Source organism: Aythya ferina (assembly GCF_964211825.1).
Source record: "Aythya ferina genome assembly, chromosome: Z".
Classification (NCBI taxonomy): domain Eukaryota; kingdom Metazoa; phylum Chordata; class Aves; order Anseriformes; family Anatidae; genus Aythya; species Aythya ferina.
The window spans coordinates 18,834,040-18,855,216 of NC_140299.1; the positions used below are offsets into that span (position 1 = coordinate 18,834,040).

The 21,177-nt window shown below is 42.2% G+C and overlaps 1 protein-coding gene across 6 annotated transcripts in view; it reads left to right on the forward strand.

The window, feature by feature from the left end:
• Positions 1 to 5,905: 5,905 nt before the first annotated feature.
• The window catches only part of IL31RA (interleukin 31 receptor A), a 39,683-nt gene continuing 24,411 nt past the window's right edge, over positions 5,906 to 21,177 (forward strand). Inside the window, exons 1-4 of one of the 6 annotated variants that reach the window (XM_084505101.1) lie at positions 5,906 to 6,001; positions 14,337 to 14,421; positions 16,508 to 16,804; positions 18,124 to 18,244. In XM_084505101.1, the coding sequence (XP_084361227.1) occupies positions 5,921 to 6,001; positions 14,337 to 14,421; positions 16,508 to 16,804; positions 18,124 to 18,244 (584 nt within the window). In that variant the 5' untranslated portion in view covers positions 5,906 to 5,920. Of the gene's footprint in view, positions 6,002 to 6,085; positions 6,405 to 6,426; positions 6,607 to 6,699; positions 7,106 to 14,080; positions 14,103 to 14,336; positions 14,422 to 16,507; positions 16,805 to 18,123; positions 18,245 to 21,177 lie in introns of those variants that run through there. The other 5 variants (XM_084505102.1, XM_084505103.1, XM_084505105.1 and 2 more) reach the window with 5 other exon arrangements.

Genomic DNA, 21,177 nt, shown 5'->3' on the forward strand with positions numbered 1-21,177 from the left:
CCCAAAGCCCCATCCAGCCTGGCCTTGAGCACCTCCAGGGATGGGGCATCCACAGCTTCCCAGGGCAACCTGTGCCAGGGCCTCACCACCCTCTGAGTGAAGAATTTCCTCCTAACATCTAATCTAAATCTCCCCTCTTTCAGTTTAAAACCATTCCCTCTTGTCCTGTCATTGTCTGCATGAGAAAAAAAGTTTCTTGCCATCTTTTTTATAAGCACTCTTTAACTATTGAAAAGCTGTAGTGAGGTCACCCCAGAGCCTTCTCTTCTCCAGGCTGAACATCCCCAGCTCTCTCAGCCTGTCTCTATAGGAGAGGTGCTCCAGCCCTCTGATCATCTCTGTGGCCCTCCCCTGGACCCGCTCCAACAGCCCCACACCCTGCTTGTGCTGGGGGCCCCAGCCCAGGACGCAGCACTCCCGTTGGGGCCTCACAAGGGCAGAGCAGAGGGGCACAGTCCCCTCCCTCCACCTGCTGCCCACCCCTCTGTTGGCACAGCCCAGGACGCAGTTGGACCTCTGGGCTGCAGGCACACACTGCTGGCTCGTGTCGAGCTTTCTGTCCACCAGAGCCCCCAAGTCCTTCCCCGCAGGGCTGCTCTCACTGGGTTCTTCTCCCAGTCTGTGCTTGTGTCTGGGATTGCCCCAACCCAGGTGCAGCACCTTGCACTTGGACTTGTTGAACCTCATTAGGTTCACATGGGCCCACTGCCTGTCCAGGTCCCTCTGGATGGAGTCCCTTCCTTCTGGTGTATTGATTGAACCACTCAGCTTGGTGACATCTGCAAGCTCGCAGAGGGTGCACTCGATCCCACTGTTTGTGTCACTGATGAAGATATAAACAGCACTGGACCCAGGACAGACCCCTGAGAGACACCACTTGTCACTGGTCTCCACCTGGACATAGAGACATTGACCACCACTGTCTGGGTGTGACCTTCAAGGCAATTCCTTATCCTTGGAATTGTCCACCCATGAAATTCATCTCCTTCCAATTTGGAGATCAAGGTGCTGTGTGAGACCGTCTCAAAGGCCTTACAGAAGTCCAGGTAGATGACATTGGTCGGCCTTCCCTTGTCAACTGATGTGGTCACACTATCACAGAAGGCCAATAGATTGGTCAGGCACGATTTGCCCTTGGTGTAGCATTGATGGCTGTCTGAGATCACCTCCTCATCTTACATGTGCTTTGACGTTGCTTCTGGGAAGATCTGCTCCATGATCTTGACAGGCACAGAGGTGAGGCTCACTCGTCTGTAGCTCTCTGTGTCCTCCTTTCTACTCTTAAAAACGGGATTGATGTTTTCCTTTTTTCAGTCACTGGGGACTTCACCTCACTGTCAGGACTTTTCAGATAAGATGGAGAGAGGCTTGGCATCTCCACCAGCAAGTTCCCGCAGGACCCCGGGATGCATGGCACCAGCCCCACAGACTTGTACCTGTTCAGTTTCAGCAGCTGGTCTCAGACCTGCTGTTTGCTCACAGCGGGAGGCACTTTGCTCCCCCAGCCCCTGCCCATAGGTTCAGGGACTCAGGGGAAGCCTGACTGCCAGTGAAGGCTGAGGCGAAGAAGTTGCTGAGTACCCCAGCCTTCCCCGTGTCTGTTGTTACCAGTCCTCCCTTCCCGTTTATCAGAGGGGGCATGCTCTCCTTGGCCTTTCTTTCCTGGCCCATGTATCTGCAGAATCCTTTCCTGTTATTCTGCTCAGCTCTGTCTGTCCCTTGGCTTTCCTGATCCCATCCCTGCACACCCAGACAGCACCCCTGTGCTCCCCAGGCCACGTGTCCCTGCTTCCACTGCCTGGGCATTCCCTTCGTGTGCCTCAGTCTGACCAGCAGGGCCTTGCTTAGCCGTGCTGGTTTTCTGCCCTTTCTGCCCACTTTCTTACACAGGAGGGTGAAGAGTTCTTGTGCTCTAAGGAGAGTGTCCTAAAAGAGATGCCGGCTCTGCCCAGCTCCTTTGTCCCTAAGGACAGTGCTCCAGGGGAGCTCACCCCCTAGCTCTTCAAATAGCTCACGGTCACTCTTTGGAAGTTCAGGGTCCTGACTCTGATTTTTGCCAGTGCTCAGAATGTGGCTCAGTCTTTACTGTAACTTTAAAACCATGCTACCTGACTCCTATTACATTAATCTGCTGTATCTGAAATTATATTCCTTGTAACGTTACTGTGCAATGAAGCTGTGGATTCAGAAGCAGATAGAATTTCCCGGTGTAAGTACAAGCTATTAATTCTGTTTGCTGCTGTGAAAGCCTTTTTTCAAATAAGTGCGCTGCTGTCCTTCCAGTAGTTAGAAACATGAGATAGGTAGCACTTAAGAACTATGTCTGTGTAATAAATAAAGTAAAAAGTAAAATAGAAAGTTAGAGTGCTTTATTTTTTTTTCCAGTTACACAACCTGTCCACAAAGAATGTGGTATTCTATAAAAATAAATTAAAGTCTTGGTTAACTGGATTTTACTAACATGCTGTAATTACAGTTGGCTTAATGTAAACAAAGATTCCTGTATTAACCAAAGATGTTGCGTTTTTCTACATCCTTCTGCAATGAAATTATAATTACAATTTAATAGGGAAATAAAGTTATGGCTTTGGTATTTGAATTAGCCAATACTTTGCCCCAAGTGTTGGGAAAGTGTGGTTTTCAGGAGAACGGCTCATCGAGATTTTATGGATTCTCTCACAGCAGCATAAGAGAAAGTATTGCTGGGGAACCAGGAGAGCTGTGGGCAGAGTGGGAGTATATGGAAAGGGCAGAGTTAAGAGGAGAGTTAGGATTGATTTCACTTTTGCTAGAGATTTGTGAGGCAGAGTAGCATCTTGGTGCTGTCTTCTCAAAACATTTTGCTACCGTGTGCACTTTGACTTCTCCCTTGCTAACAGCAGTGAGCAATGGCTTTTTCTCTGGATATTGGTGAAGAAGCTAACATGGACATGGCCATTCTGCTTTTCCTGGTCATTACTATCTGTTTTGCCCATTGATACAGTTTTTTCTGAAATTTTGAAATGTTTTGGTTCTCTTCTTAAACAGCTCAGCGCTGAGGTGTCTTTGATTTTACAAGTTTTGCATCCCAACTGGAGGGATCAAACAAAGGTGTGCATGCAACTTGGTGTGATGTAGGTTGAGTGCTTCTCATAATTACACTTCTGAATGCTTGCAGGTTTCCTGGATATTTGGGTTATTTTCAGAAAAAGTTATGTTTCAGTTGTCACCCTCTCTCACACACTTCTCTTAAGATATCACAGAGTCTTCAACCATTTCACAGTAAAAAAAACAAAACAAAACAAAACAAAAAAAAACAACAAACACACTTTGCTAAAGTTCTGTTTCTCATCAAAGCTGCTTTCATCAAGACTGCACAATTAAATTCTGCAAAGTCAAATTACAGACTGACCAGTGAAAATGCATCTAATTTTTCTACTTCATTACACAATTCTCTGTTGCCTGCCAAAGTGTTAATTTATACCGATTCACTGTAATTGTACACTGATTAGTAACTTTATAATGTGTGGTCATAGATAATACAGAAGATAAATTTTTCTCAGAACTGTGCTACTGTGATCTAACAAATGAGTGATCAGGGTCAGATTTTAGCAATAGTTCTTCAGTGTCCTGTCTCATCCTACCCGTAGGGAGAGCACAAATTCCTTCCTTCAGGGAGTAGCATGCGAGATCTTCAGGTCCCTGAGGCAGCCGTCCACGAATCACCACCCACAGGATCATAGGTACAGAAGATAGGGCAATGAAAAGAGTCTTCCTTTTGAGGGTATTTTCTTCCCTGAAGTTCCAAGAACAGCCTGACTCTTTGCCACTCAAAGTAGAAGTTTTGTCCTTTTAGAGCATTCTAGTGCAAAGTGGATATAAGCACCCCTAAGTGTGGATGTGACGACATATTTTTGGCATGATTTCTATTACACCCTAAGGGTTTCCAGTCTTCTATGGTTAATCATTTTTGGTTAGTCACATAATCATTTATTGTAAGACGGTTTTTCCTTACCTACTAATCATTACAGAGAGTGGTAAGTGGAAGAGTTATTTCTGCTGTCCTGAAATGTCCTCTGCATCCTGGAATGGTTTAAGTGCAACAAGTCCACCAACGCATTTACAACTATGGGAGCTTTAATTAGAGGTTGTGCCTAGTCCAGAGGGATGACTTGAGATCTTAAAAAGTTAAGCAAGTGCTTAAGTTGTACCAGACCTAGCAAAAGTAGTTTTCATCACTTTAAAAGATTGAGACATCTTTCATCAAGTTGATTAAAACAATGTACTGTGTTAATCTGTTATTACAGGTGGCAATAGATCAAGTCCAGGATACAGCTGCCAGCAACAACAAAGCCTGACCATTTCTTTAAGAAGAAATTCTAGTGTATCAAGGAAAGCTTAGTTTACAGTTCAAGTCTGTTTGTTTAATCACAGTTCTGTTTTGTGTTATCTAATAATAAAATAAATGGAAGTTATCTAATAATAAATGGAAGTTTTCAAAACACTGCTGTCATACTAACATCATAAAATACTTCTAAATAGGAGAGAGAATTTAGAAACATCAGTGCAATGCAGCCTTATACTGACAGCATAGATCGTGGGGGGGTTGCAACATCATTTGAAAAATAAAAAGGGGATCAGCAGGCTACCTGGCTGAATTAGTTGGTGAAGGGAAGGGGGCTAGCTAAAGAGATGAAGACTCAAGGGTGCTCTGAAAGTTGGAGTGACTGCTGAGGTGGTGGGTGTAAAGGGCTGCCCTGTGGGAAGGAGGCAAGCAAATAGGAGCTGGACAAGTACAGGCAGGAGAAACCAGTCAATGAAGTGGGTGTCCGAATTGATGGCTCCAGGTGCAAAGTGTGCAGGCACAACGCCAGCTTGGCCTGAGGGGTAGGGTTTGTGCTTGGGGCATTCTGGTCTGTCAGCCAGCCTGCTCATTTACAGACTGGGATCAGCAGTGGGGTTGGGTAGTTGTAGGCAGAAAGCAGTTCAAATTGTGAGTGCTCTCAGGTAGCAAATTGTGGGTGCATGTGCAGGGTAAATGTCTGAAACTGCTCTTTGGAACTCTTGAGCACGGCTCTGCTGCTTGTTTGCGACCGCTGTATGGGCTGGTTGTGGCTTCTTGAAACACTCGAGCTAAACAAAAAGGGCTTTTCTTGAGTCCTCCCAGGAGTGAACAGGTATGAGATTCTGGAGACGGGACAGATGCAATGGAGACATGCCGGAGGGGCCAGGGGACCTCGGCTGCCAACAGTGGGCAGCTGTGGAGCAGAGAGGCAGCGTGACCTTCCCCACCAGCGCCCATCTCCCCAGGGAAAGAGGCGATGGGCCTGAGTGAGGGGTGAGGTAATTGATTAGGGGTGACAGCTCTAACCTCACTGGTTTTACCAGAGTTTTTTCACATAAATTTGTTGCTTATTCTTCCCTGTGAAGATAGTGTAGCATAAACACTCTAAACCAGTGTGGATTTCCTGCTGGATCGGGAACAAGATTCCTGGATGATATCTGTATTAAGACACTGAGGTGTGTTATCTGTTCTCAGAGACTGTCTGCTCAGAAAGGTCCCATTGGTGCTTAAGAGGCACTTTGCTGGGGACTTTGCATCTCCATTTGCTGACTTCACAGTATCCCTCTTAATTGCAATGTTCCTCCTGATACTTTTTCCTTTTATTCCGCTGTTGCTGATGGCTGCCATTAGCCGGCACACAGCTTTAAAAGGGACCATAACTTCGGCTGATCCTAATGGTGCTGATGCCCTGAATCATGCATGAGGCGTGCTGCCTATTAACCTAACCCACGCGCTCCCCTCTGGAGGTCTGCGCCTCTCCCAGACACCGCTGAATCACCCCATCTGTACCCAAAAAAACCACCAGACGGGTCTCAGCGTGCTCACAGCGGGCGAGGCCCCTCTCCCCACCCTCCCTTTGGGCTCGGGGCCGCCGCCATGCCCCTCTGCCTGACCGCGCCACGGCCGGCCCCAGAACATGGCGGGCGGGCCGTGAGGGGCCGGGACCCGGCCCTAAAGGTGGGGTGGCCGGGCAGGGCCGGGCAGGGCCGGGTAGGGCCGGGCAGGGAGGCAGAGAGGCGGCCCCGGGGCTCGGAGCAGGGACACGGGGCGGGCGGTGGGGCCGGGCCTCCGCGCTCGGGGCGTGCCGGGCAGCGGGCGGGCTGCTCGCACGGCAGCTCCCTGGCAGCTGCCGGCCGCTGTGAGCTCCGCTGCGGAGGGGCTAAATGCCGGGTATCGGGATCCATGCTGCGGCCCCGTGCCTCTCCTGCCCTGCCTGCACAGCTCCTGCCCCCTGCGAGGTGCAGTAATTGCTGCGAGCTCCGTGCCTGCCGCAGGTATCGCCCTACACGACGAGCCCGCTGCTTGAGCTGCATGGGGAGGCTGCATGGGGCTGCGCGTCCTTACGGGCTGTCCCCTGCGGGTGGGTGTCCGCAACAGCTGAAACCAAACTTCTGAGAGCTGAGGCACTGGGGGAAAAGGGTGGCTTTGTGCTCGGGGAAAGCGCCGTGCATCAGGCTGAAGGAGCGGAGCGGTCAGTGCGGGTCCCTCGGTCACAGACTGACCACTAGCACCAGGCTTCAAAATGGGAGAGGGGAGGGAAAGAGGAGAAAAAACCCCTCTAGGTTTGTGTCATAAAGTATTGAACGTTACAGTGTTGATTTATATACAGTGACAATGTGGATCTGTTTCTTTTTTTTTTTTTTTTTTTTTTTTTTTTGGCGGTATTTGGGACTTGCAGGGAACATTTTTAATTGAAAAATGTCGTGCTGGCAGATCTCAAAATCTGTTTGTTTTAGTAGGTCCCGTAATTGCAATTAGTTTCACACCACAGTTCTGTTTGAGCCAGCAGTTTTCACCGAGGTACAAAAATATTGCTAGTACGAGTTTACGCTATGGGCAGTAAATGGAAGACCGGACACGCAACCTCTACGAGATGATTGGTGTCAGCAGGGTGAAACGTGTCACTTGTCGCCTGCAGGCTTATAGTGAGATAAATACATCTGGATCAAAGAATACAGACCATGCTCAGCAGGACAAAAAACTGTCTTGGAAAGACTGCCTCCTCTGTTGGGGAAAAAGGGCTGATGCTGTGCTTAGACGTGCGGTAGGAGGAATTAGCAGGTAGGAGTCCTGGTAGTGATCTTAAGTTCCTTTAACAACCTGAGCGAGGAAGGCATCTGTCTGGCATCCCGCAGTGAAAACTGAAGGAACTGGGGAAGGTGGGCTGTGTAGAGGCTTCCCTGCAATGTTACACATTAACTGCATTAATGCAATGGAGCTGTAACCCACTCCTGTAAACCCAGCGCTAATTATTCAGATACTGTGTCCGCACATTAGGAAGGGTATGAAGCAATAGCGAACCTTCAAAAGAGGATATAGAAAAATAACCAAAGGAAATGGAAAACAAACCTGTTGAAGAGTATGATACTTCCATTTGTATAAACTTGAGATGAGTACGTTTAGGTGTTTGCATATAGAGAAGCAGAAGGATATTCAGGCCATGCAGAGTGACCTTCTTAATCATTGAGAAAGATACGAGACAAAATATTGCATAGTTATTGCCAGTATTACCAACTAACTACTAAACCCAAGAATAAATATTACGACAGTTGTGTAAGTGCAAAACTCATTATCAGCCGTGACTGTAAGATGGGTTTTTAATGTGATCCAGGATAGATGATTATGTTTCTTTTTCAGAATGGCTGTTGTGTGGGCATGTAAAGTGCATGGTCGCAGTCATCTTTTTTGACTGATAGTGATATTTCGTGTTCATGTTGTTTCCTTTGATTCTTGTCTTTGGGAGACCGGGATTACCTGCGTTGTTACCCCTATTCTCCTAACACCGGCAGCACTGTGGAAGGATCTGCAACTGGGCTGTAGCTGATCCTCTGAACGTTCCAGGAAAATTTTGTCTTTTTTGTAAAACAGTTGCAAACGTTACTTAAGTGGATGTGGGTTTTACTCTGGAGCACCTAGAACTGATCTTAATTTATGAGGTGAAGCTGGACAGGTGAACAAATGCTCTGAAGAAGTACAGGAAATCTTCCCTCTTACTGTCTGACAGGTGCATATTCCTTATGAACTTGAGGTTAAAACAATTGCCAGGTTTGGGAGGTAAGGAAGGGTTTTGGTTGTGGTTTAGGTGGGAAAAAAAAAGAACTCAAACCTCTCTTATTAAGAGTTATACCTTCCTTTAAAGCACAGTGCACGGATCCTTCTGCAGGGATCATCCAGATTCCTCATCTGGTTGCTTACTATGGCACAGGCATCTGTCTTGTTCTCCGTTTTTCTTTGGGTCATCCTTCTTTTCTCAAGGAGGGGGCACAGAGGTAACGACCCTACCTAATAATGTCCTACCAAGGTGTGACACAAAATCATGTTTCAAAGTATACTCTAACATTTGGGGTTCCCAAAAAGCTCACGCTAAGAAGGAAAGCCCGGGATCAGACCTGTGCATGATTCCTACTTAAGCCCTTGCTCCACTGTTTCTTCTTTTCCACAGGTAAAACAAAAACAAGGAATGACTGTGCGGCTAGTAGATCTGCAGTTGTCTCTAGTAGTGGCCAACATTCAGTTCTGTTAGCATTGATGTCTTGACCTTTCTTTTAGTAAGCATTATCAAGTCAGATCTGATTATGTACTTAAAATGAAAAAAAAAAAAAGGGACCCTGATATGTAAAATAGAGAAATTAAATCTTGTTTTGTGTTTGTAGCTTTAAGCTTTTCCACTAAAATTAAAGTATTTATTATGAGGTTTCATATATTAATATACTGGCAAACAGATACTTGTTCTGCAGCTGTTTTTTTTAGCTTGGCATCTGTACCAAAAGATAAATTTAAAGGCCTATCTGTTATATTTGTATTTGTTTAGAGAATAGTGAATTCTGTTCTACTTACTAGACACATTTTTCTTTTATTAGTATCAAGCTGTATTTAGGTGAAATTTGGAATTTAAAGATAATGTATAGCATTTTATATCAGAATGTGTTAATATTTAATACGCTGCTAAATAACGTTCTATACAAAAGGAAAGGGTTTATCAAGACAAGTTTTGCATCTGTAACCTCGATGTGTCGTAAACAATAAATGTTATCAGTAGTTTTTAGCTGAACTGACCTTTCCTTGTCACTATGTCCTTCAGGATTTTAGAACAACAGTGTCTTATCCTGTTGTGCCTTTTTGTTTATTATTATTATTATTTAGAGGCTGAAAGAGGAAAATGTCTTTCCTGCTTTTTCAGTTTCTAGTTAACTTGCAGTTTGTAAATTAACAAGTCATTGAACTTAATGATTACAGCCTTTGTTTCTATTCTTTTTTTTCCCACTATGACATATGTAGAACAAGTCTGCCGTCACAAGTTGGCACTGAGCTTCAAGAGGCTCTTCTCCATGTTGCTTCTTCAGATGTCTCTGGAAACTTACTGGTTTCTATTTTCTCAATAAAGCTGTATTATTTGAATAATACTCTGAGTTTATTTCAGTAATAAGTAGTAATTTTAATGATGGGTTTTAAGGCAAGTTGCCATAATTTCAAATTTAAATAAGTTTGTTTTTGATGTAAGCACATCAGAAAATGTGCTTAATTACTGTTCAAGTGAAATTTTATTTAAATGTCAAAGTTGTAAGTTTTATTTTTCCTGGACTAAGGTTCAGCTAACAGTATTTTTAGCTCAGTTGAGTACTGCAGGTCACAAAACCAGTGTGCTCAGGATCATTTACTACAGTGTTTGCCATTTTTCCCATGAATGGGCTTGCCAAAGTATGATTTGTAGGGATTAGAGAATTCAGAGAGGAAATTGACTGTCCCTCACTTCTGCTGCTTCCTCCAGTATGCTTGCATGTCACTCTCTGCTCTGACCTGTGCAGAGAAATCTATTCTTTTCCTCTTCTGATATCCACTGGTACTCACCCTTGGAACGGGTCCTGGAAGCCGATGCTTCTGCAGCCTGTTTTATAGGAACAAGACTGAAGTTCACATTGGGTTTATTTGCCTCAAAATGCCCTCCTTCCCTTCAGGATTTCTGTAAACACTGATAGATTTGAATAGTAGAGTTCAGGACACCTGTGCTTACACCTTTTCCAAATGAATCTCATTCTTTTTCTGTATTAATTCCAAATGAATTCACTGGGGTAGCTCACACTAGGGCTCCTGGCAATCAGCATTTGCTGATAGAGCAAAGTCTGTCGCTTCGCATGGTAGAGATCCTCCAATTGCTGCTAAAGACTGAATGTAAGGCTACAATCACTATTCAGTTTTTGTTGTCAGTTGCTAAGAGAGCTGTATTTATACCTAGTGGGAAAGGCCACCCTGTTAGGTTCCAACAAAAACGTTAGAAATTCTTGAAAATTACTGGGCTTACGTTTTATGCAGGCTAAAGAAATACTTCTGGTTCCACTTATAAATGTACCATGTCCTCTATGCATGGCGCAACAGCTGCATTGCATTCAGAAGTATGTGTTTGTGTAGTTTAAAAATAATATTCAATTAGGTTTGAGTGGAAGAAACTTTCCCATCCTGAAAAATGGGAAGGAAAGGGAGGAAAGCTGATCGAGAAACAGCTCTACATAGAAAATGTAATGAGAAGTTGGTTAGGGTCATTTTTTCATCTGATTTACTTATATATTTTAAACCATAATAATTCCAAATAACTTAATAAATTTCAAAATGAAAAATGGAAGAACAGTTGTTTTGGTGTTGAGGCAGCCTTTTTTCATCAATAATATTACCTTTTTAAAAAATACCTTCATTGTGATTTTCCCTTCCTGCAAGAAATCGTTTTGATTAATCGAGTTTTTAAATAACTCTTGTTGAGGAAAATGGTTCTGCTCATGCAGTTTGTTTGCTGACCTGCTTTTAGCTTTTCTAGGTATCTTTCATAGACTTATGGAAGGGCTGAGGCTGGCAGGGACCTTAGGGCCCATCTGGCCCAACCCCTGCCCAAGCAGGGACACCCAGAGCAGGCTGCCCAGGGCCACGTCCTGGTGTTTTTGGAGATCCCCAAGGAGGAGACCCCAAAGCCTGTGCCAGGGCTCCCTCACCGCACAGTGTGGGAAGAAGTGCTGCCTGGTGTTTGGAAGGAACCTCTTGCACTGAAGTTTGTGCCCCTTGCCTCTTGGCCTGGCACTGGGCACCACTGAAAAGAGCCTGGACCCGTTCTCTTTGCACCCTCCCTTCAAGTGTTTCTGTATATTGATGAGATCCCTATGAGCCTCCTCTTCTCCAAGCGAAGCAGTCCCAGCTGTAAAAGAGATGCTCAGTCCCTTCACCCATCGTCATGGCCCTTTGTTACACCCCTTCCAGTATTTTTGTGTTTCCCTTGCACTGGGGAGCCCAGAACTGGACACAGTACTCCTCTGGGGTGGCCGCCCAGTGCTGAACGTAGCGGAGGGATCACCTCCCTTGAGCTGCCGGCAATACCTTGCCTAGTGTGAGCCTTGTTACCATCAGCCTGCTGGCTCACGTTCAGCTTGGAGTCCACCTGGACCCCCAGGAGGGGGTCTTTCCTACAGAGCTGCTTCCCAGCTGGGAGGCCCCCAGCCCGTGTGGGTGCCTGGGGTTGCTACTCCCCAGGTGCAGGGCTCTGCACTCCTCCTTGTTGAATTTCGTGAGGTTTTTGTCAGCCCACCTGACCACCTGTCCAGCCTGTCAGGGTCTTTCTGGATGGTGCATGACTCTCTGCTCTATCAGCTCTTCCTCCCAGTTTTGTGTCGCACCCTTTCAGCAAGTCTGAATTTATGGTGTGACTTTTCCATCACCAGACCATTCTTGTAACACTTTTACGTGTGCGATTTCTTAAACGAGCAAACAGCTGAAGACCTATTTATTCACGTATGGTTGCCACATAAGATGGGAAGAGAGATGTAACCTGCTGAGTCACTCTCTGGTTTCTGGCATGCAGTAGTAAGCGACTTGCATGTCGAATAACTGGCTGCCAATGGCACTCGAGAAGGTGGGAGAAGGTGCAAGGTTCAGGACTGAACCAAATTAACAGAAGAAGAAATGGGAAGAAATGCCATGGAGATCTCTCTCCCTAGGCCCCATGCAGTTCTCTATTTAAGCAAATCAGATGCTCTTCAGGTCATATAGCAAGTCACATTTGCTACCTTAGCAAAAACGTGTGTGTATATATATATATACGTAATTTTTTTTTTTCTTTTACCAAGTGGAAATGACTGTGTACAAATCACTAGGAAAAAAGAGAAAAGCTGGTGATGGTAGAGGACAAGGAGATCACTGAGAATGGATGGGATGTTTGATCTTTGTTTAAGCTTTTGGGTAGGCATGTGGAACCAGAGTTTTTTGAAGGCTTGCAACTGGGCTTGCGGCTGGATTTGCCATGCCTGGGCTTCTTAGTGCTGTGCTCCACTGTAGTGGAGTTTATGGTGGTATGGGATGTTTTTGGCACAAGCATAACTCAGAAATGGTTTTGACTTCCCTATGCTTTTGTGTTCTGATTCCTTGCTAAAAAAAGTATGGGATCGCTGGAGCAAGTAAAAAGACCGGTCAAAAAGCGTTTTCCCTATTATTGGAAATAGCTGAATTATTTTGGCTGAAATGCCGCCTATTCTGTCTCTTGTCCCCTAAAAATAGAGAACTTGCATGTAAAATTTCAGCAGAAACTTAGGGTTTTGTGAAATTTTAAGGAAAAAAAAATAGTTTTTTTGAGTGGGAAGCGTGTAACAGACTTAATAAACTTTTTCTGTTTTTCCCATTTTTTTAGTATGTCAGACAGTTCTGCATCTCCTTGCAAGAGTTTTTGAACTCTTTGACGTGTTTTATGCTTTTACCAAGTTTTTACCAAGAAAAAGGTCCTTTTTCTCATACTGTCTTTTCATTTTTATCACAAAACTTCTGGGCATGATCTGCACAGTAATTTCCAGAAGAGTCAGCTGGTGCTCCCAGATAAAGTCAAGTGTCCATGTCAACTTACAGTTGCCATTCTCTATTGAAACATCTTCTATTGAAATGGACTATTAATTTTATTAAAAACTTCTCGTAAGTTATTCCTTTCCTAAATTGGAAGGGATTGTATTCTGTAATACTTTACTAATTGTTTTGTTTACTTGATTAATTAAGTTAAACGATTAAAAATTAAAAGTAAACAGTTACAATGATTCATTTACTAATGCTAATAGTTTGCATGCCCCTTTTGGGGAGAACCAATATCTTTGTTTTGGTCTTGGTATTAACTGAAATATATTTTGAGTATGCCACAGGTAAGAAAAACTATGACCATTTCTTACACAGAACAGTGAATTCACGTTCAGTCTAGACAGTTGCTTTGTGGTGACAATTCTATCCCCTCTTTTTTTCTCGATTCTTTTTTAGGAAAAAAACTGTTTTGAACTGTTGGTTTTATTTCATGAAGTCCTTACAACATAGAGAACACATTGAGCTTTTGTTGCAGGTTGCTAGTAGTTAAGACTACAAAAAAGAATAATAGAGCTTTATTATGTTAAATGCCATAACCTCTTTCCTGTGAACAGTTATACATGCTTATCTTCGCATGCCACACACAGGATTTGGTGTTCTCATAAATGAGCATTTCCTCCAAGATTAAAGCCATATTCATGGAGCTGCTACAAAACATTTTATTTAACTACTTAATAAGATGATGTACTTCTTGAAGCAGAAAAAAGTACTTACGCCAGTGCAGCATCTGTAACCCATTACTGCGCAGACTTGATTTCTCTTGGGCTTACCCTTCCTACTCTGTCATAGCTTTGATTAGGCACATCTTGTACGGCTCTTGATTATTTTGCTCAGTTTTGTTGATACCACTAATCATTTTTGAAGTGTTAGTTTCTCAGCAACCACTGGTCTCCTAGCTCATAAAGTACTGACTGCATCACTGTTTACGACAAAGCTGTGGTAATCTTTGGTGCATGTTCCTATGAAGTTGGTAAAGCCTTTTTTGGATTCACCTGACCATTATGATTTTCCTTTATTTTTGAATGGAGTTCTCTTGTAGACATTTTAAAAGAATCAGCCTTGCTAAATGTCTCTCCGCAGAAGATAGCTAGGCAGGCTGAATTTCACACAGACACAAAGGCATTTTTCAACCATTCTTTACGCTGGCATTGGAAGGCAGACTGGATCACCCCCAGAAGGATTTCAGGTGTGCTTACCTCTCTCTTTGTTATGGAAAACTCAAACACTTACCTTAGGAAAACTGCATCAGATTTCTCCATTGTGCAGGAAACTTACACTGAGATAAAGTAAACTTCAATCCGAGTGAATCATCATTAACTCTTACATAAATGTTTGCAAAGTATTAAAGTTACAGGGACACCTTTACTTGAAGTATATCATTTTTATGTATATATTTATTCCTTTTTTTTTTTTATGACAGTGTTTCCTGCCCATAGTTTATGAAAAGGAAATGTTCAACTGTTGGATTTGGATGTTCGTCTTGCTCTGCGGAAGTTCTATAGCAGGTTTGTTTCCTTATTACTAGCACTTGTCTTGCCATAAGAAAATTTTTTGAAAGGTGTCTTTCACCAAGTAAAATGTCCAAGCATTATTAAAATGAAAAAAAATATATAATTAAAAATAGAACCATACTGTACACATTAAGTAGTGTACAGTAGTGTGAAAAATTAATTTATAGCATTCTTGATCTCTTTGTGGAATGCAAATTATGATTGTTGCAGCCTGGATTTGTTTTCTTTTGTGTTTTTAAAAAAGAATATTTTAAAGCTTACCTGGGTAACTCTTTCTCTGCTGCACAGGATATAGGAGGAGCCTGCACCAGAAAGTCGTACCATACATAGTTCAATTCTTGTTAGGTTGTCAAGACTGTTAACTTTGGAGATCTGTAAATGGAACAAATTAACATTTATGTAACATGTGAGCACTAAAAGAGCAGTTAATGTGTGCTGCTTCGGGACAGGTTTAGGTCACATATTACTTTTTTCATAAATTCATGCCATGACTACTAACATTCTTATATTATCCCTAATTTTACAAGTTTCTTAATGGTATGTGAATGTCATTTTTTAAAATAAATTAGGCAGCTCCACCGTCAATTTAAGCTTGCATAACTGCTGAAGCTGGGAGAAACACAGCTCACCTTCTAGTCCTGCTCACCTTCTGCCTCTGGATCTCCATCTCCTTCCATTGCAGTGCTTGTTTGTATGGCCGGTTTTGAAGTGGTTACAAAACCGATCTGCATGGAAAACTGTGTGCATTTTCACCAAGCTCTTATTTTTCATTTGTTTCAGTTTCCCTGTAGTTCTCTTACACAGTTAGGCATTCTGACATGGGAAGGGAGTAACACCAGAGTGAATCAGTGACATGGGGATTAAAAATGCTGCTTGTGACAACAGTGGCACTTTATACCGATTAAGTTGAATAGTATAGGTTAGAAAAGGAAATCACAAGGCCAGACTGAAATAATGACTGATGGTAATTGACAATTCAATGCAATTTGTCGCATATAATTTAACACACAACAGTAGTGTATTACATAATGGCATCTCAAATTGTTTGGGGATTACATGGAAGAGGGGATGCATATATTTGTAGAAGCTTAAACTGTATGAAGCAGGGCAGCTGAATGCTTATATGTGATACACAGGAAACTGTGTAGCAGTATGAAAAACAAAGTTATGTTTTATTTAATTAATTTGAAATTAAAATAAATTACTTTGAAACAAAAAGACAGCAAAAAGATAGACAGAATCAAATCACATAAGGGTTAAAATACACCAGAAGAGAATTAGCAGAAAACAAGGAAGAAAGTTTAATATTTGGTTTAATTTCTTAATTCCAGCAAAACAAAATTCTATGTCTGAAAGATGTTCTTTTGTTTGTTTTTTATTTAGCAGATTTATTTATGAAATTTGGCTTCAAGAAACAGGTAGCAACAGTAAAATAGATAAAATAGCTCCTTGCAGGATTCCTTTGGGTGATTCTTACACTTTTTGAGTTCTCTATGAGATCTTTGAGTTCATTCCTTCACCCTCCTTCTGTGTTTTCCTTTTGTGTACATTTTACATACAATTCCTGCACTGTGTTTGAGATTTTAAATTCTATGAAGGGTAAAATCCTAATGAAACATTGAAATATACTGCAGCCTGGTTATAGGTTTTAAACTTAACAGTTTGATGTACTTCCTGACATACTCAATAGTAATGATACAATGAAATTGCAGGTGTACTTTTTATATACAGGTTTTTAAAAACATTTAAATGGCAACAGCCTCCTTTCTTCATTTACTTCTATTAAGGAACATACGAGTTGAACCTTCTCCACTCTATCTGGGAAAGTATGGAAACATAATTCTTATACAATACCTGTATTAAGATAGTAATTTGTAAAAACTGAGTTTACATACTCAGTATCAGCAAAATCTGATTCAAGGGATTATCTGACAATTTTATTTGAACTCCATTTGAAAAAAAATCAAATTAAATGATGTGTAGACATACATGTATATGTTGATGGCAAAATAAGGTAGCATTTTTTCGGAGGTATGTTGAAAGGATCTAGGTAATGTGATATCTTTAATTTTGCTTTTAGATGAAAAATCTATCAGAGATGCTGACATTTTTCCTTCATCTCCTGAAATTGAAAGAGGATCCACCCTGAAACTGTTTTGTGTTCTTGGAAAACACTATACGCCTCAAAGAAATGCAAGCCACATCATCTGGAAATTAAATCATGAATTGATTGCTCAGGAAAACTATAACATTGTGAATGAGACTGTATCTAGTGTAATCATCCATAATTTCACTTACAACAAAGCACATGTGAAATGTTTCATCAAGTACTTAGGCAAAGAACAACTTTTGGTTCACACAGAAGTTAAATCTGGCTGTAAGTAGAAATATGGGACAAAAGTTTTAATATTTTTGCGTAACTTACTGTCATGTTTTTGTTTTTTTTTTTGGACCTAGTTTTGTTTGCTTGTTTGTTTGGCTTGGGGCATTATAAGACCTTTTATTCAAGTATCTTTTTTTTTTTTTTTTTTTTTTCCTAAACTAAAGCATGAAATTTTTGGCAATCCTTATTGATGCTAATCCATAATCTGACCCTGATTTGACCAGCTAAAGCAGTGGGTGGTTTTTGTTGAGTTCAGAGACAACTAGATCCTTCTCTTTGATTATTTCTCATGTCTAGCCTAGCCAACTTAAGCCTTCTCAAGGGATGATTTCCTTTCCAATCCTCTGTTCCAGAAAAATTATAATCATAGTCTCATCTGGAGAAAGTTGCAGGATAAATATAAATACTACTTCTCTATTTTACTGAGCAGGTTAAGTCCATTTTATACTAATGCATGCATGGGGATTCCATTCTAGTAAGGAAGCGGTAAATGCAGAGAAATAAACCCACAGAATAAAGAACAGCAGAAAATACTGATGGTTTGCAAAGTGAAGTGTGCTGTAAGCAAAAAGATCTTTTTAAGAAACGTGCTAGGTAGAACAGTGAAGAAGCCAGTTCTGCAAAATAATACTTCTGTCAGTGTATTTCAGTGGGAGCAGTTCTCTTCCTTTCAACTCCAATTTCTTCTAGTGAGTGAAGTCTGTGTTTAACGCAGGTATCTTTGAGGGTGTTACATTTTTATGGATTGTTTCCTTTGTGCCATCTTGCTTATAAGTGAAATTAGTGGTTGCTTCAAGGTCACATAGATACATTTTCCAGGAAGTTGTCTTCTGCAGTCTGAGGCCATCCAGGCTTCTTAGTTTAGCAGTTTTAGTAAGGTATGTGGCTAGGTATTCTGAGAAGGAACCAAGAGGAGCTTTATCTTTCAGACAATGCTTGTACATTTTTGCTGTATCTTTGTTTTCCTGCTAGTGGCTGGACTGGTGTTTACCTACAGACACTTTACAGGGAGTGTATTTAGACATTCAGGACAAAATATATTTTGTTTTGATATGTTTAATGAGCTACTATAAAAATACCTCCAGGCCCATTCAGTTAAGTATTTTCTGAGAATCAGTTGGAGCCAGTCTTCCTGCTTCCCTGGGGAAAGAAGGAATGGTTTTGGTTTTGTGAAGAGTTTTGAGGGCAATAAGAGGAAAAAAAAAATGGAGTTCTGTGAAAGCCACATAGTGAAGCTTGGCCTTCTGACTAACATAGTAAGTTTTATATTAAAGTTGTTTATAAGAATATTTTTTTCTCCTTGGTCATTGTAGTTCCACCAGACACGCCAGGAAATATTTCCTGTATTTATTACTTTAATGTTGAACTTACCTGCAACTGGACTTCAGGAAGAGAAACAAATCTTACAACAACCTATACTCTTTACAGAAAAATGTAAGTATTGGATGTATCAGGAACTGGGGTGCTGGGGTAAGACTGCTATCTCCCTCCCCATCATATTCTCACTTCTGTTTAAAATAAACCTGGAAGCATCATGTAGTTCGGTGTCATGGCATTCCTCAGTAAGCACAATTTATTTTGGATTGATAATGGTTAAAAAAGTTACAACCTGATACTGTTCTAGTACTCTGTATAAACACAATGAATGCTTTTAACTCAGCACACAACTCGTTGTTGGAATTGATGTTCCCCTGTTTCCCTGAAATACCATTATTAATTAGGTCAAACTGAGTAAGCCTAGGTACAAATATAATCATTTAAGATATTCTACTGCTGAGTCAGAATGGAGGCACTTAGTTGGACTGTAACCAAGAAACTTACCAACTGTCCTTGGTTTGAATGGGGAAAGATGCCTTCTTCCCCAACTTTAAACAATTCCCCCTTAAAACCATTAAAGTCCCTGTTGTTCTGTCTAATAATAACATATACAACAGTTTGTACTAAGGTGTTGCACATAGGGGTATTTCAGATCTTATTTATTTTACATTAAATAAGTTTTCAAGGTGCTTTTCTAATTCAAAGCATTTTTTGTAGTATAGTACTCTAAGGTATAGTGATTGACAACCAGACCTCTCATCTGAAGGCTGTTTTAGGGTAGGGGAAAGAATGCAAACCGTAAAGTATAATGACGAGCAACAGCAATAGCATCTGACCGCATTAGGCTTTAACCTAGTAGTCTTTGGAGTCATACTGTCTCAGTGAAAGAATCAAGAGTTGTCCTTTTTGGTCTGCTCATATCCTCATATCTGGGGATTTGCATTTACAAATACAAGTTATGCAGTCTTGTGCTTTTTAGTATCTTCACAACCCCATTATAAGAGAAGAGTTATTTGATTCTTTCAATTTTAATTTTAGATTTTGCTTAGGAGCTTACATTTTCATAAGTTATTGTGAAAATAGTGAAATCACTGTTGTTTCAAGGCAAATCTCAAGATACAGTTTTGAAGGCAACAGCACAGATTTTATCAAATACACTCGTCAATGTGTTTTTCATAATATTGCTGCTTGAGGCTGTAGATAATATGCTGGCATGAAGTTTTCTAAAATGCCTAAGATGTCCTTGAGAAATGGAAGGAATGTAGACTCCAAAGGAAATACTTTCTTATTGTAAGTTATATTAGCATATTACATCTTTTTATGCAAATGGAAGGACGGGAAGATATCTTTAGTTTTGTCTCTACTTTAGGCTTGACATTTTAGACCACCTTTGTTAGGTAGAACTTCCTACTGCTTCTAGTGTTTCTGTGTTTTGTACCAGTTGAACACGTGAAACCATAAACTGTGCCAGATGTTGAAAATAAGTATTGATACTGTTCCTTCCTGTACCAGCACAATTTTTTCTTTAACCACACAGTGAATTGCAGATCTATTTCCAGTAAAATCTAACCATTAACCATTTAGATCAATTTCCCTGTTTGTGTTACTATACGACTACTATGGTGGATTTACCCAGCTGGACAGCTGAACTACACCACAACTGCTCTCTCACTCCCCCTCCTCAAATGGAAAAGGGGAGTAAATATGTTGAAAAGTGGATCAAGGACTGAGATAAGGACAGAGAGATCACTCAACAGTTAGCATCATGGGCAAAAAAGATTGAGCGCAGGGAGACCGACTTATTACCTATTACTAAGAAACTAGAGGAAGCAGTGAGAAACTAAAAGCAAACCATAAACGCCTTTCCCCATCCACCCTTTTCCACCTCCTCCCCTCCAAGCAGCACAGAGGAACAGGAATGGGGACTGTGGTCAGTCCCTGACGCTTCGTCTCTGCCGCTCCTTCCCGGTCCCTCTCTGCCCCTGCTCCCCATGGGGTCCCTCCCATGGATGCCGTCCTTCCCCAACTGAGCCTGCGGGGGCTGCCCACAGGCAGCAGCTCTTCAAGACCTGCTCCCACACGGCTCCGTCCCACGGGGTCCATCCATCCCCCAGGAGCAAACTGCTCCAGCACGGGTCCCCCACGGGTGGGGGCAGCTCCCCCCCCAGACCCCCTGCTCCTGCGTGGGCTCCTCTCCACGGGCTGCAGCTCCGGCCCGGGGCCTGCTCCTGCGGGGGCTCTCCATGGGCCGCAGCCTCCTCCAGGCCACATCCACCTGCTCCACCGGGGGCTCCTCCACCCATGGGGGGGCTGCAGCGTGGAGATCTGCTCCATGTGGGACCCATGGGCTGCAGGGGGACAGCCTGCTCCACCAGGGGCCCCTGCACAGGCCACAGGAGAACTGCTGCTGTGTGCCTGGAGCATCTCCTGCTGCACTCGCCTGGGGGCTGCACGGCTGCTTCTCTGGTTCTCTCACATTTCTCATTGCTCTCTCCCAGGTGCTGTTGCACAGCAGTTCTTGGTTTTGTTGATTTCTCTCCCCCACCCCGCCTTCTTCAATCTTCCCTCCCAGAGGCCGAAGCAGTGTCACTCATGGCTCGTCTCTGGCCAGCAGCGGGTCCGCATGCTATCTTGTAGCTGTGTCATGAGGCTTGTGTTCCTTGCTGTGTCTACATACATATTGTTAAAGGAGGTCTTGTGTGGAGTGACTTGATTATTTCACTGTTCTTTGATTTTAATCTAAACTAATAATAACCTATGAATCCCCCATTAAGTCATTTTTACTTTTCATTACTACTTGCTGGAATTTGTCTTACTAATGGCAATTAAAGCTGAGTCCCTGTGGGCTATACATATGCATTATTTATTGGGTTTAGTTTTTATAGAGTGAATGCAGGAACAGTGCAATTAGGAAAGAACGTTTGTTTGCATGCATGTATTACCTAAGGAGATTTTTAGTATTAAAAAAAATCCTGCATCCTCAAAAACATATAATAATTAAATCCCAACCTAATAATCAGAGTTATTCTGAGAAAATCTTCTAACGGCTA